The sequence below is a fragment of the Ovis aries genome, chromosome 20 (assembly GCF_016772045.2).
Source record: "Ovis aries strain OAR_USU_Benz2616 breed Rambouillet chromosome 20, ARS-UI_Ramb_v3.0, whole genome shotgun sequence".
NCBI classification, from domain to species: Eukaryota; Metazoa; Chordata; class Mammalia; order Artiodactyla; family Bovidae; genus Ovis; species Ovis aries.
The window spans coordinates 27,607,227-27,623,992 of NC_056073.1; the positions used below are offsets into that span (position 1 = coordinate 27,607,227).

A 16,766-nucleotide genomic window follows, 5' to 3' on the forward strand; every position below is an offset into this window, starting at 1 on the left:
GTATTGTTGCCTGGAGAATCCCGTGGATGGAGGAGCCTGCTGGGCTGCCGTCTTTGGGGTCGCACAGAGTCGAACATGACTGAAGCGACTTAGCAGCAGCAGCAGTGTAAACAGGAAAGAAGTTGGCAGATCTCTGAACCAGGTCAGAAGTCATAATTCTGTACTCTTGCTCAGAATAGACGTTCCTGGTTTCCCACTCCAGTATTCTTGCCTGGAGAATCCCCTAGGATTTTGGCGGGCTACAGTCTATGCGGGGTCGCAAAGAGTCGGACACGACTGAGGGACTGAACTGAACAGTCTATGCGGTTGTTCAGGAGGGAGCGACTAACACTTTCATTTTTAAAGTATTTGGAAGGGCAAAGGCACAGCCAGAAGCAAAAATTTGGGATGGATGGTATCCAAGGTTTTAGCTCATCTTTCTTTACAATTTAGAGTGTGTTTATTTATTTACAAAGTATGTACATATTCCATTATACCAATGCATTATGTAGAGTATACGAATTTACAGAAACAAATCCAAAAAGATGAGACAAAATATTTTAAATAACTTTGAAAAAATTGAGCACAAGCTTGATTAATGACAGAACTGAAAGAAAAACGAGGCACACACATTCATCTTTTATTCAAAGGGCTTCACTGAAGTATTTGTTTAAATATGGCTCATCAGGAAAACCCCATAGGGACAGGATGCAAACTCTCACCACCCACTAAGCTACAATTTTTTATTTTCCTATATGCAGATTGTTTGCAAAACCATTGTTCCCAGCCACAGGTCTCCTAGCACAGTTTCTCAGCAGCTATTGTTGCACGCCAGACTCTAGAAGTGTACCGAGAAAGCCAGAAGGAAAGCCAGACTCATGACTTAATTACTGGGTAAAATGTTTCCAGACCAACAAGTAACGACTCATGGAAAATGAAACAAATTCTTGACATATCAGAATTTATGTGAATTGGCATATCTGAAACATATCTGGCAGGGTGAATTTTTTAAGTCTTACCTATTTATGAGCAAGACAGAAGGAGAAATGGGTTCTAAATAAAGCTTTGCTACTAAGCTTCAGTTTTCTCACCTCTAACCTGGAATTTAAGCAGCTACTTCATACAGTCATTAAAAGAATTAAAGAAATAACAGCAAACCACAGAGGAAATGCTCCAACACAATGATAATTTTTAGGAATCAGTTTCTGTGCAGGTGAAAGTGGTGTGGTGAGTGCTTTAATAGGAGTAACGTGTAAACATTTCCATATTTATACATTTCCTATCTGCCTAAATGGAATGTCACCCAGCTATGGCTGCTTGGCTGAGCCATATAATAAACGGGAGTTTGTGCTCAGTGTCTTCCTTTTGCTCTTGTTTTTGTTGTTTTCCCTCTCCACAATCACTCCCTGGAGTTCAGTGTCTCCGAACATCTAACCTTGCTCCCTGCATAGCCCCTGTTAGGTGCAGGGTCACAGTAGGGATCAGCAGAGAGCAGACAAGGACTTGCATGTCCACTGGGTCCTGAGGAATGACCTCTGAACTCAGTAGGTGTTTCTCAATGGAGTCTAGATCTGAGTGGGGTCAGTTCATAGTGAGAGGGACTTTATTCATCAGAGCAGGAGCCCATGTCAAGGGGTAGAAGTGCAGAGGTTCTTCTGCAAAAGAACAATGCTGTTAAAAACAGAAATGCTATGAATAAATAATTTACAGAAGAATGAATTCAACTGGCAGATAAACATGGAATTATGTTCCATATAACTTCATAAATTAATGTATAAACTAAAATGTATGTATTTTAGCTGCCATTTATAGCAGTGTGACTAGACCTAGAAAATATATTTAGTGAAATGTCAGACAAAAATACTATTTGAGATTACTTATATATGGAATTGAAAAATAATACAAATGAATGTACCTATAAAACAGAAACAGACTCACAGACATAGAAATCAAATTTGAGATTACAAAGAGGAGAGAACAGAGGAGGGACAAATTAGGGATATGGGATTAGTAGATACTAAGGGAAGTAGATAAGCAACAAGGATTTGTTGTATAGCACAGGAGATTACACGTACTATCTTTAATCTGTTATGGAATATAATCTTTCAGAATACTGAATCACTATGCTGTACACCCAAAACCAACACCATGTTGTAAAGCAACTGTACTTCAACTTTTAAAAATTTGCACTTTGCTCTCATCCCCCCCACTCTGGGGCCACGGAAAAAATTGTCTTCCATGAAACTGGTTCCGAAAAGCTTCAGGACTACTACCCTAGCTGGTAATGTGGGTAGGCCTTATCTGATCAGTTGAAGGCCTTAATCCATTCCTGAGGAAGAGTGAATTCTACTTTCAGACTGCCTTTGGACATAAGCTGCAATGTCTTCCTTAGGTATCCAACATGCAGCTCTGCCCTGCAGATTTGGGCTTGCCAGCCCTGTAAAATTACATGAGCTAATTCCTTAGAGTAAATCAATCTTACCCTGTATATATGTAAATATATTGTTGTTACATACATATAAATATCTGTATAGTGCATCCATACATACTTATATGTGTATACATATGTGTGTACATTTATTTATCCAGATTCTCCCAGTGCATACTCTGTGTGGAATTTAAATTCACTTATGCAGAGCGTTGTAATTGTCTTTTCGTTGTTTTATCTTGTGCGCCATGTCTCCTATTAGACACACGCTCATTCCCTAGATCCTCACGCAGTAAATTCTGGAGCTCGCTCTGACCCACTGTCGCTTGTTCTCACCTCAGGATCACACTCTCTGCGGTATTTCTACTCAGTTGTGTCTGAACCGGGTCCAGGAGTCCCTTTGTTTATGGCTTCTGGCTTCGTGGACAACCAGCCCTTCATTCGCTATGACAGTGAAGAGATGAAAGCAAAGTCTTGCGTTCATTGGTTGAGGGAGGAGCCAAGTTACTTTGATGATGAGACCAAGATCTTCACAAGTCGGATGAAGATTTTCCACTTAAATCTGAGGAATGTGCAGCAATATTACAACCAAACCAAGGAGGATGGTCTGAACAGAGCACTGGCACAAAAGCAAACAAGTAGGTGCCTCGGAGAAAGCAGAGGGGAGTGGCGCTTGTCACTTCATACCAATCCCCAGGGGTGAAAGGCTCTCGACAAGTGTTCCCATAGCGTCAGGCTGGGGCAGAAGAATGTGTACAATTATCACTTGAGAATGAAAGCTGAGCTGGTCTGGTCACAATGGTGTAGGGTCTGTGTGACAAGAATTAATAATTAACAGATCAATTAAGCAGTATTATTGGGTCGTGGATATATGCTGAACATCTTTTGAGTGCTAGAAATGGGGATCCAGAAAAGTATAAACTGATGTTTGTCTTCAAAGAGCGTATAATTCATATGGGAAGGTACTCACACTTCTGTAAAAAGTTTATTGACCCTTCACTGCATACCCAGAGATGTCAAAGACAGGAACCTCCTTGAATGCCATAGTTTAGTGAGATTCATAGATGAGATACCCCAGTGGTCGGAGCTTCATGAGTGAGACAGAAGTTTACGTAGAACCTGGTGGATGTGTATTACTTAGGTCTATGAAGAACATAAAAGATGTTCCAAGCAGTAGGAAATCAGAGTGGGGCAAGGCGTGGGATAGAATTTGTCTTAGTGAGCTCAAGGGGTGTATTGAAATTTAATCATTTCTAGTTAATGGCTCTTCAGAGTTTAGGTCTGTTGAAACAAGTTTGAAAAGGGCCTTGAAGCCCAATCAAGGCATAAGCCAGTGAGAAGTATAATTCAAGCTGAATACTGAGGCTGCTCAGCTTTTACCAGTTGATCCTTCTAGGAACATGAATTCAACAAAGGTTTATCTGATGGTTACTTTACAGGCACTGATGTAGACCCTGCCTTTCAAAGGCTCACAGTATAAGAAGAGAGTGATGGTACACAATAAAGTTAGAGTATGCAAGTGTTAGACTAGGAACTTGAACTGGAAATCTGTAGACACCTAGAAGCGCGTGTGGTGAATCCAGGCTGCAGTGATCTCAGATTTGTTCACATTTGACTTAGAAATTCATTTGGGAAATTTTTCAGCAGTTTGGGCTTGTTGATGCCATTTCCTGTTTCTACTGCCTCGTGTTGTCCTTTTAGTTGCTAAGTTGGGTTGCAAACGAGCTTAGTGACTAAACAGCAAGTGACCTGACTTAGTGATTAAGCAACAGTATGCATATTAGTCCGCTTGGCCTACCATGACAAAATACCACAGACTGCATGATTTAAGCACCAGAAATGTATCTTCTGACTGTTCTAGAGACTGGAAGGTCCAAGGTCAAGATTCAGCAGGGTTCTCTGTGGTGAGGGCTCACTTCCTGGCTTGCAGTTGGCCACATTCTCGCTTTCCTTTGTGTGTGCCCATGGAGTGAGGGGAGAGAGCTCCTTAACCCCTCTTGTCCCTGTTGGATTAGGGCGCTACTCTCATGACTTCATTTAAACTTAATTACTTCCTAGAATCTCTGAATACAGTTACCTCAAGGGTTAGGGGTTCAATACAGTGAATATTGGAGGGATAAAATTTGATCCATAGCACTCAAGGAAAACTACTCAGTACATTGTGCCCTCCCGTGTTAATGCTGTGTAGTGTGGTCCTGTTTTCAGGAACTTGAGCTTAGACTCTGAGGCTGTTAGCCTAGAAGAGACCTGTTAGGTCATAATCTAACCCTCCATTTATGCAAGATAAATATAGAAAGAATAACTTGCCCAGATCACACAGTGCACGGCAGAGTTCAAATCTGTAACTCCCAATCCATGGCCTTTTCAATACCTCCTGGAACCAACCATAGACCATTCCTACAGCAGAACTGACTGTAATTAAAAGAGATCGTTATTAGGGCAAAACTAGTTTGTCTATGGAATTTGAATGTCCTCTAAGGAGAAGATAAGAGATGGGAAGGTATGGGGGGCTAGAACCACGGGTGGGAGGCCTTGGGGGCAGACTGTGCCTAACTGACACTGACTGGCACCACTGTCCTGGGGCTGGGCAGGTCCCCACACCCTCCAGTTCACCTACGGCTGTGAGCTCCTGGAGGATGGCAGGACCACGTGGCACTGGCGGTATGGCTATGATGGTGAGGACTACCTGAGCTTGCATATGGACCCTCTGCAATACACAGCAGCCACATTCGTTGCTCAATACACCAAACAAAAATGGGAGGCCGCTGGGAACTTCATAGAGAGAGACAAGAACTACTTGGAGAAGGAGTGCATCCTGTGGCTGTGGAGATACTTGACGTTTGGAGGGGAGAGCTTGAACCGCACCGGTAATGGCTTCCCACAGCCCACCCTTTCAGCCCTTCCCCATCCCCAGCTTGGGCCATTTTCTCTGCAGAGTGTGGGTGAGGATGTCTTCTCCAGAACTGACTCAGCACAGGGGTGTTGATATTTAACGTGGGATGTCTGGGGCCAATGTGCTGATGACATCTTCCCTACAAGCCATAGATGTGGAGTGAGGGGACTTCCTATCTTGAGTCTCCGGGCAGTGCCATCTGATCCACCCATTCTTTAGTTTTTTTAATTTATTTTGCTGAAGAATAGTTGATTCACAGTGTTGGTTTTTTGTTTTTGGTTTATTTTTGACCACACCTCACGGCATGTGGAATCTTACTTCCTGACCAGGAATTGAACCCAAACCCCCTGCAGTGTAAGCATGGAGTCTTAACCACTGGACTACCAGGGAGGTTCCCTGAGCCACTCATTCTTACTAGTGCCAGGAAACTACTCTCAGGAGGACACAGCGCTGCCTCATAGAGTCTTGGAGATTTTTCATCCCTTTGGCACTTTCCCACTAGATACACACCTGTATCTAGAAAACATTGACCAAAGATTTGATAAAAGAGTTGAGAGCCTTTGAAGGGGCTCTTATTCTGGAGGAGAACATTAGACTGAATTCCCACAGCCTTGTCTTGAAGCTGGCTCAGCTTACTGTGGGTCCCTCTACCCTCAGATAGAGGAAGTTCCCTTTCTCCCACTGGTTGGCAGATGAGCCATCAGGAGTTGTGGTGGCTTGATCTTTGGAGCTGATGCTACTCAACAAACCCTTGCCTGAGCCCTCCCTGCTTTGTGTACCACAGAGCCTCCCAAAACACACATGACTCATCACCGCATCTCTGACCATGAGGTCACCCTGAGGTGCTGGGCCCTGGGCTTCTACCCTGAGGAGATCTCACTGACCTGGCAGCGCAATGGGGAGGACCAGACCCAGGACATGGAGCTTGTGGAGACCAGGCCTTCAGGAGACGGAACCTTCCAGAAGTGGGCGGCCCTGGTGGTGCCTTCTGGAGAAGAGCAGAGATACACGTGCCGTGTACAGCATGAGGGGCTTCAGGAGCCCCTCACCCTGAGATGGGGTAAGGAGGGGGTCGGGATGGAGCTTCCTCTCAGATAAAGCAGGAGCCCTTCTGGACATGAACGGCAAGGTCAGGACTGAAGCCTGAAGTCTGGGCTCCTTCCCTTTCTTCCACAGAACCTCCTCAGACCTCCTTCCTCACCATGGGCATCATTGTTGGCCTGGTTCTCCTCGTGGTGGCTGTGGTGGCTGGAGCTGTGATCTGGAGGAGGAAGCGCTCAGGTAGGGAAGGGAGGGAGGGATCTGACTTTTCTTGTCTCACTGGGGGTTTCAAGCCCAGGTAGAAGTTTGCCTGTCTCGTTACTGGAAAGTAACCTCCACACACATGTGCTTGGTAAGTCTGGGGCTTTTTGCTTGCACTTATTCTTTATAAGGCACGTGTGAAAATGGAGACCAGTATCAACGTGATGAATCTGGTGATGGGGACACTGAAGGTCAGGGAAGGTCACTGCGAGGACAGGTCTCGGCAGGTGGTTGGTTCAGGCCTGCACACCTACTTTCTTCATGCTGCAGAAGGCTTTGTGCCTTCTCATGCTCCTCTCAAGAACAATAAGCACCTTAATATTCCTTTTCAGTCAACTCAGCTGAGAAGAGGAAAAAACAAGTCAGAATTACAAGGCCTAACTCCCTAATCCCGGGTCCGCGCCTGCGGAATGAGGAGAGGGGGCTGCGGGCTGTGCCTCCATTTTGTCAGTAATGCCTAATGCAGCTCCCGACATGCCCCCACCCTCCTCCTTTGTGACGAGGTGGGACTGGGCCATCTCCATCCTTGTCTTAACTGCATGTTACACTGAGTTGCAACTTCTTGTTGAAAATAGGAATCTGGATATGAATGCATTTTTTCTGTTCCCTTGTTTATTTTTGGCTCCGAGTCTCTGTTGCTGCCGCTGGCTTTCTCGAGTTGTGGTGCACGGGCTTCTCATTACAGTGGCTTCTGGACAGTAGTAGTGGGCACACACTTAATTGCTCCATGGCACGTGGCATCTTCCCAGGGCAGGGATTGAACCTGTGTCTCTTACATCGGCAGGCGGATTCTTAACCACTGAACCGCCAGGGGAGCCCTGAATTTGTTTTTCCTGATTCTTGTCATGAGGTGGGGTTGCTGGGTTAATTAAAGGCTAGGAAGATTCTTAAATTTTGCAAGAAATGAATGGAAGTGCTGAGAACCTTTTAAAATCTGTGTGTTTGCTGTGCCGACTCTGTTGCAGGTGGGGCAGGAGAAGGCTGTGAGGAGCTGAGTGTGGACGGGGCCTGGGCCCAGTCAGAGCATCATGGGCTTTGATATGGTCACTGCTGTTCTCATCTTCTCAACTCCTGTGTCCTTGTCTCTTCAGTAGAACCTTGTCTCACCAGGACCTGTGATCCCAAGGACTGAGACATCAGCTGAACCTTGTCTTGTCTTCTGGACTGTGGGCAGTGAGGACCTTATGTGGCCAGGTCAACCAGGGCTCAGGACTGGGTCTGGTCCTCAGTCCTCATTTTTTAGGTGTTATTTTTTTTTTTCTTCTTAATTTCTATAGAGAATTACTCTTCTTTTTGTTCTTGCATATGAATTCTAGTCTTAATTTCCTCCAGGTGTCCCCCATCTCTACAGGAGCAGGAGTAATTTTTGCCTGTCATTGTCCCCACAAGGCCCAGGGGGCCCCTGCTCACTATAGTTAGTGTGTGTGTTCTACAGAAATGACTCATCCAGCTCTTAACCCCCTTCCAACGCTGTTTTCTGTGCTTTTAGCTCTAGAAGTGCTGGTGCTGGCTCAAATCCAGACTCATGGATTTATGAAGCTGAGTCTAATTTAGATGTGCAGTGGTTTGGGAAATAGGACCCCTAGGTCAAGGACCATTGCTTTCTCGAGTGGGACAGGAATTTGTGTGCTGTGGTGTGCAGGAGGGTTGCTGTGGGAGGAAGGAGCTGGGGGAAGGAGGGAGAGCAGCACCTGTGAGAAAAGCAAGGCAGCATTGACACCAGTCAGAGTAAACTTGTGCTGCAGCTGCCGCGGGACAGCACGTGGCCTTTAAAGACGCTGCCTTTAGAATATGGACCTCCCTAGGGACTCAGATGGTACAGAGTCTGCCCACAATGCGGGAGACCCGGGTTTGATCCCTGGGTCACGAAGATCCCTTGGAGAAGGAAATGGCAACCCACTCCAGTATTCTTGCCTGGAAAATCCCGTGGACAGAGGAGCTTGGTGGGCTATATTCCATGAGGTTGCACAGAGCCCAGCAGAATACAGAGGTGCTGTCCACTCATCAGTCATTCACCCGATCTATGTGTCGTGTCGGATACATCACACATTATTTTTGTATCCAAGAAATTTCAGAAAAGCAAAGTCAGGCAAAGTTATTGGCCTGTGGAGCTTGTTCTAGTGAGAAGGGGCAGAGTGTACATTATGAGCCTAGTAAGTAAGGGAGTGTTTCCTTCGAGGTTGGTAAGTGCTCTAAGGAAGGTGACCTAGAGTATGAGTGTGTGGGGCCAGGGAAGGTGGCTGTGCTACTAGGGTGGTCAGTGGGCCTCATTGAGAAGGTGACTTCTGAGTGAAGATGTGAAGGACAGGAGGGAATGCCCACAAGGAGGTCTGGGAGAAGTTCTCTCCAGGCAGAGGTGCTTCAGTGAAAATGCTCGAGGGCAGGAGAGCACCTGTGTTCAAGGAAGAGTGAAGAGGAGGCAGGTGTGGCTGGTGGAGCGAAGAATTCAGATGAGGTCTCATGTGCACACAGATCATGTGGCTTTGAGAATATTGGATTGACTCTTCTCTGAGGAAGACGTAGTGCTCCAAGACAGTTTTGGGAGAAGAGGGACCGGTGTGACTTCTTTTAGAAGCATCAGTCTGGCTGCTGTGCTGAGGACAGAGCTGAGAAGTGAAGGGTGAACCAGGCAGCAGTGGAGACTGTAGTGTCCAGGTTGGAAATGTTGGTGCTTGTCTCACGTGTGGGCAGGGAAAAGTATTACAGAGTGACTAGAACTGGATATATCTAAAGATGGACTTTACAGCATTTCCTAATGGATTAAGTCTGAGTTGTGAGAAAGAGGACACCCAGACTTTCACACTGTGCAAGTGGCTCAGTGGCAAAGAATCTGCCTGCCAATGCAGGAGACCCAAGAGTCGTAGGTTCGATCCCTGGGTCTGGAAGATTCCCTGGAGAAGGAAATGGCAACCCACTCCAGTATTCTTGCCTGGGAAATCCCATGGATAGAGAAGCCTGGTGGGTTACAGTCCATGGGGGTCCCAAAAGAGTTGGACACGACTTAGCAACTAAACAACAAAAACGGGTATTCAGTTGAGGAAATGCTGGATTTGGATGCCTATTAGAAATTCAAGTTAGGTTATCAGTTGTGGCACATGTTTGGAGTTTAGGAGAGATGTTTTGGGTGGAGAAATAGATTTTGGAAGTGACACCATATAAATGCTATTTATAACCTGCTGAGAGGGATTAGAGGAGGAAGGAACAAGGACTGAACCCTGGACCTCACAGCCCTATACAGTCTGATTGGATCACGCACCTGAGCAGACTGCATGATTCTGACACACGTCTAGACAGCACGGAGACCAGGTAGTCCCCGACTTACCTGTGCACGAGAATTCCCCGGACATCTCATTAAGTTCCAGTGGTTCAAAGTTGAATGTAAGAATCTGAACTTACAGCAAGGTTGGTGCTGATGCTGCTCATCTTCAGAGCACACATTTAGTAGCAAAAACATAGAGCAGGATTCCCACATGGCTGCTCAGCAGCCTCACCTGTAGGGCTTGTTGATAAGCAAGTCCTGGGCTCTGTTCTCAGCTTTCTGAAATGGTGGGTCTAGGGAGAGGCCCAAGTGTTTTGCAGCAGTACCTATAAGCAGTCTTAGGTCTTAGCCAGGTTGAGGACAACTGACAAGGGTCAGTGATCAGAGCGCTCAGGTTGGGGAAGTGTCTTAAATCCACAATTAAATGCTGTTTTTTTCCTGGGAAGAAAAAAGCAAGACATCTTCTGGGACATTTATGTTGTTTGCCCTACCCTGGGATATGTAGCCAGGTGGAAAACTGAGAAAGTGGTTATCAGCTCAGCATAAAGAACATCTCTGAATCCTTACTCTCCGAAACTATTCCCTGCACTGACTTCTCCTTCACATCTTGGTGCAATCAGTGGAATCCAAGTTTTTCTAATTTAAACATGTATGTGTGTGTGTGTGTGTGTACATATGCTTACATACTTGGCTCTTTTTATTTCAGGGACTGAGTCAGCACATTCGGGAACAAAATTCGTGATGCTTTTCTAAACGTACATACAGGAACCACTGCTCTGCTGCGGGACGCAGTTGCCTTTGTTACAATGACACCCTGATGCTGGACACTCAACTGTGTGGCTAGAACTGCTATCACTATTGCTCTTGGCAACTGAACGTCACTCCTGCCACTCACCACCTTTGCCAAATGCCGTGTGCACACACCCAGCAAATATGTGTCATTATGTCCAGAGTCACAGCTCAGCACGTGACATGTGGCTAAGAGTGCCTCATCTTTCCCAGCTGTATATTTGGGGAATTGAGTTTTCCTCTCTCATGGAAGGATGTAGTGTCTGCCTTTCAAGACACTTTCATGTTGCAGCTGATATCACAGAAATACAAAGGAGTATGAAAGACGACTATGAATGATTATACAGCAAACTAACTGGAGGAACTAGAAGAAGTGGGTATACACAACCTACCGAGACAAAATCATGAAGAAACAGAACAGCTGAACAGATCAAAAACAGGTAAGAAGACTGAATCAATAATCAAAAACTTCCCAGCGCATGGGAAGGCTGGACAGCTACATGTAAATCAGTGAAATTAGAGCATTCCCTCACAACATATGCAGAAATAAATTTAAAATGGTTTAAAGAACTAAATGCAATACTTGACACCATACGTCTCTTAGAAGAGACTGTAAGCAAAACATACTTGGACATAAATCATAGCAGTATTTTCTCAGATTAGTCCGTTCAGTTGTTCAGTTGTGTCCGACTCTTTGCTACCCCACGAACCACAGCACACCAAGCTTCCCTGTCCATCGCCACCTCCCGGAGTTTACCTAAACTCATGTCCACTGAGTAGGTGATGCCATCCAACCATCTCATCCTCTATCATCCCCTTCTCCTCCTGCCTTCAATCTTTTGCAGCATCAGAGTCTTTTCAAATGAGTCAGCTCTTCGAATCAGGTGGCCAAAATATTGGAGTTTCAGCTTCAACATCAGTCCTTCCAATGAACACCTAGGACTGATCTCCTTTAGGATGGACTGGTTGGATCTCACTGGAGTCCAAAGGACTCTCAAGAGTCTTCTCCAACACCACAGTTGAAAAGCATCAATTCTTCGGCACTCAGCTTTCTCACATCCATACATGACCACTGGAAAACCATAGCCTTGACTAGACAGACCTTTGTTGGCAAAGTAATGTCTCTGCTTTTAAATGTGCTGTCTAGGTTGATCATAACTTTCCTTCCAGGGAGTAAGTGTCTTTTAATTTCATGGCTGCAATCACCATCTGCAGTGATTTTGTGGGACCTAATCAAACTTAAAAGCTTTTGGATAGCAAAGGAAACCATCAATGAAATGAAAAATGTAGCCTGCAGAGTGGGAGAAAATATTTGCAAAGGATGTGATTGAGAAGAAGTTAATATACAAAATATACAGACAACTCATACAACTCAATATCATAAAACAACTTCCCAACCAAAAAATAGGCAGAAGACATTTCTCCAAAGAAGACAAACAGGCTTCCCTGGTGGTCCAGCAGTTAAGAATCTGCCTTGCAACATGGGGGCCGCCTGTTCGATCTGTGGTCCAAGAAGATCCCAGATGCCACGGAGCAAGTAAGCCGGCATGCTGCAACTACTGAGCCCACGCAGCCTGGAGCCTGTGCTCCACAGCAAGAGGAGCCACTGCAATGAGGAGCCCAAGCACCGCGACTAGAGAGTAGCCCTCACTCTGCAGCTAGAGAAAGGCTTCGTGCAGCAACCCAGGAGAGCTCTGCGGTCCTCCAGGGTGAAACGGCAAACTTTTTTTCTCTACATTCCTTAGCCTTAGTCACATAAAACAGCTTTTTCTTTAAGCCCTGAACTGATGATTACACAATAAACAACTCAGTTTAAACGCTGTGCTAAGTCGCTTCAGTCGTGTCCGACTCTGTGCGACTCCATAGACAGTAGCCAACCAGGCTCCCCCATCTCCGGGATTCTCCAGGCAAGAACAGTGGAGTGGGTTGCCATTTCCTTCTCCAACGCATGAAAGTGAAAGGTGAAAGTGAAGTCTCTCAGTCGTGTCCAACTCTTAGCAGCCCCAATGCCTTCTCCATTAAACACTACTAGGGATTATGTAACAACAGTGTATCCTGCTTGAGGACAGTTGCTCCTTCCTGAAAACCTTCTGACTAATCCTGATATCTTACAATGTACATTATGAGAGGGGGTCTGGTAGGATCTTTCTATTATTAAGTTCTAATCCTGTTATCCTAAAATGTAAGCTGTAGGAGTGGGTCTGGTAAAATTTTTACAAGCTTGAGACATTCTTTTGATTTATTGTAATGACTAATTTAAAAAGTATATAATTCCCTTGCTAACACTAGTGAGGGGGGGGTACTCTGCCAGCCTTCTGATGTCTGTGTCAGAAGCTTTCTCTGCCCCTTTTCACTGTAACAAAACTTCTGCCACACAAGAGCCCCGAGTGGTCAAGCTTGGTCCCTGCTCCCGAAGTTGAATCTTCGGAGAACACAAATCCGACATCGTTCACCATAAGCTATCACAAGCACAAGGTTGAAAAATCTCAAATAATAAAAAGTGTATAGAGTGAAAAGTAAATTTTTCTCCCCTATCCATCTACAGTTTTTCCAAATTTTCTTCCTGGACCCAACCACTGTTGCCAGTTTCTATATGTTATAGACAGAGATTTCCCTTTTTAATCAGGGATCATTTTACTATATGTTCTATCTGTACCTTTGTTTTTCAATTTAAAATATATTCTGAAAATATTCCATTTTTTTTAACAGACAAATCTCATGTAGTTTAAGATAATAAAAATTATTGATTTTTAAAAAATTACCAAGTGTAACAAAATTCATCCTTATTCCATAATAATAGTTTTATTGGGGAACAAAGTCACCCAGATTAAAAACTATCCATTCTCCAGCCTTCCTTGAATTTAACCATGTCTGTGTGACTAGATTATGATCAATATGATGACCCAGATACTAAGTTTCCCGTTTTGCCTCTAAAGGGCTCCACTCTGCTCCTCTCCTGCTCTCCCTGGTTGCTTATGGACCCTGAACATGCTCTTAGGTATCTTGTGCATAGTTTCTCAGTCATGTTTGACTCTTTATGACCCCATGGACTGTAGTCTGCTAGGTTCCCCTGTCCATGGGGATTCTCCAGGCAAGAATATTGGAGTGGGTTGCCATGCCCTCTTCCAGGGGATCTTTCCAACCCAGTGATCAAACCTAGGTCTACCGCATTGCAGGCGGATTCTTACTGTCTGAGCCACCAGATGACCAAGACCAAATGGAACTGGAGGGCAGGTTGTTTGGCCCAAGAGTGACTTGATTGACTGCTGAACGGTTTCAGTTGACTGTGGCATGAAAGTGAGGGTCTTTGGTCCCTTCCTTGTGTGGATAAAACCGTAGTTGGCAGAATTCGAACCTGTGCGGGGAAACCCCGATGGATGGTTCAGTCCATCGCCTTAACCACTTGGCCACGACTACCTTCAGGTGCCTTGGGTCATCCCAATAAGGGCACCACCTCAGGAAAAGCAGAGAAGGAAGGTAGGTCATAGGAACCCTGGATGCCTGGATACCTTTGTGGTACAGAACCCCTCAGGCCATCCTGGAACTGCCTGCCTCACTATCATGGGAGTCTCTTCCATCCTGTTTAGATCACTATTATTTGGGTTTCTGCTACACACACTGAATTAATGCTTGTTGAGAGAATAGGACTTCCTAGGAGTGTGTGGCCGTGGTGATCTGTTCTGAGCAGAGATCCAGTTGCCGTGTCACCACTGTGGGCTCCTGGGCAGGACATTATTCTAAATTAGAGTAAGAGGAGCTGGGTCCCAGGTGCAGCACGGGGAGATCGGAGACTTAGCTTCCTGATCTTTCTGGCCCTGGGACTCACCAGGTGCTAGGTTTGGAAGTGTTTGTTTCTACACTTCCTGTTTTCACTACAGATCAGATTCCTTGTTTATTTTATGATTTGCTTTGGAGGCAGCAAATTGTGCTCAGAGATCGAGATTGTCTTTGCCAATAGTTTATTTAACAGAGGTTCACTGTGAAAATCATAATAATTTCAAAAGCCAATAGCATACAGGATAATGTCTTTTAATAAGCTAGTGAAGAAATAACATACTCCAAACAAATGATTAACTACACTGTTTTTCTAGGCAAGGAAATATGACAGAGATAATGTCCAAATATACCATGAGGCACATCTTTTGTAGCAGTTTGGTTTCTCAGGAGAGAAGGTTTTGCTAGAGCGTGTGGCTAGGGAGCGCTGGCCCTTGCTTTGGCAGGCGGAGGAGGCTGCTCCGAGGGTTATCGCTCCAGGGACATTGCATGGCTCATGTCTCTGCCAATAACGAGGGCCTCAGTGGAGCGGTAACAATCATCCCTTTCCTTCCTGAGACTGCTGCATGGTTGGATATCACTGCCGACCAAAGGAGTGCCTTGGCCAAAGCAGGAGCAAGTGTCTCAATAACTCCAGAAAGCTAGATCTGCAAAGGATGGTTTTGCCCTGACGGAAACTCTCAGATAGTCCTCCCTGTCTCTTGGTTTTTTATATCCCAGCCGTCCCTTTGTCATAGTTGTTCCCGCACACGTTCTTATCAGTAAGTCCCAGCAAGCCTCTGAGCCACTGGGCTGCTGAGTGCTTGTCAGTCAACAGCAGAGGGCACGATGACATCCTTCACAATTTACTTCATTCTTATATCAAAACAATGGTACTTCAAAGAAAAATATATTTTTGCTCTTAGCCATAAACAAATGGATTAAAACGACTCCACTTAAGGTGGAAGATCTGAACAAGGGGATCTGAAGTAATTTCAAACCAATATACAACAGTCCTTGTTGTTTAGTCACGGTTAGTGGTCTCTCCCTCCTCCTCCTGCAGTCTGGCGGCAGGGACTGTGAAGGATGAGATCCAGAGGAGGAACTCCTTAGATGGAAAAGGAATGCAGGGTCGCTTGACAATGGTTTTCACTCGGAATTTCCGCTTTCCCAGCCTGGCTTGGACAACTGAACTGGAGACAACTGATCCCGGTTCCCTCATTTCCTGTCCCTGGTCATCCCCCAGTAAATATTCCTTCACCCACTTCTTGAATTCTATCTGCTGCCAGTAAGTCACTATTTACAGCTTATACTCTAAGGGTAAAACTTACACATGGGCATGGATGCCAGAAGATGAAGATTTAGGGGAGCATCTTAGAGTCTGTCTGTTTACCGCCCAGTAATTTTGTGATGAAAAGAGTCAAATGTTGTTGGCTAGAAACTAAAGGTAAAGAAAAGAAAGCCAACTTTGTTCATAGTTAATGTTCTCTCGTTTTTCTCATGGACCAAAGAATTCTCAAGGGTCTTTTTATTTAATAGTGACATGGTTCAATAATCAGTATGACCTTAAATAACTTAGGAAGTATTTTTATGTACCAAGGGATGCACATGACCCAGACCTGACCAATCAGGGTGTAGCCACATTATACCACATCTGCCTAGCAACAGGGATTGGTCGAGGGGTAACTGTCTCTGGTCCTTTATGTATGGACACGGTGAGAAAGAGGTTTATCTTTCTGCTTAAGTTGTTTAAGCGGGGCAGTGTGAAGCAGGTTAGAGATGACCTTGGGTACTTTCCCTAAGAACAGAGAGAGAAATCTGATGACAAATTTGAGTCCCTGGATCCAGTCACGTCTCAAGTCAGCCCCATCCTTGCCCTCTCAGGTAAATCAACATATTTAATCTCTTCTGCTAGAACTGTTAACTTGTGACTGAAAGAGTCCCGGTATTATTCACAATAATGTGAATATTGATATTATTGTGGGTGTGAGGGTAATCGGGCTTCGACATCTTCACCTCATTTATCACCAGGGTTGACTGAACTGATATGGCTGGTTAGGCGGAGTCCCCTTCCCCCTCACTGCTCCATGTGTGTCCCTCTCGAAGCTGCGTGCATGGCCAAACAGGATGACCATCCCTGATAGAAGCGGGCTGGTCTTTGGTCAAGGGTATTATGAGAGGCTGCATTCCCCTGCTAGAACCTCCAAACAAGCAAATATTGTTATTTTTAATGGGGGCCCAGTAGAATTTAATGTTTTCTCCATCACTCAGCTCCAATGACTAGCAGTATAACCTCTGTACTTACATTACTATGTGAGCCCTTGGATAATAGTTCTGAGTGACACTCTGTGGGAAGCAAGGGC

The 16,766-nt window shown here is 45.1% G+C and overlaps 1 protein-coding gene across 12 annotated transcripts in view; it reads left to right on the forward strand.

Moving 5' to 3' along the window:
- The window catches only part of LOC101107908 (BOLA class I histocompatibility antigen, alpha chain BL3-7-like), a 36,481-nt gene extending 23,070 nt beyond the window's left edge, over positions 1-13,411 (forward strand). For 7 of the 12 annotated variants that reach the window (XM_060403353.1, XM_060403350.1, XM_060403352.1 and 4 more), the window contains 4 exons: positions 2,749-3,045; positions 4,999-5,274; positions 6,085-6,360; positions 6,477-12,467. In XM_060403353.1, the coding sequence (XP_060259336.1) occupies positions 2,814-3,045; positions 4,999-5,274; positions 6,085-6,360; positions 6,477-6,643 (951 nt within the window). In that variant the 5' untranslated portion in view covers positions 2,749-2,813 and the 3' untranslated portion in view covers positions 6,644-12,467. Of the gene's footprint in view, positions 1-2,748; positions 3,046-4,998; positions 5,275-6,084; positions 6,361-6,476 lie in introns of all 12 variants that reach the window. The other 5 variants (XM_060403351.1, XM_004019276.6, XM_012100965.5 and 2 more) reach the window with 3 other exon arrangements.
- Positions 13,412-16,766: the final 3,355 nt, after the last annotated feature.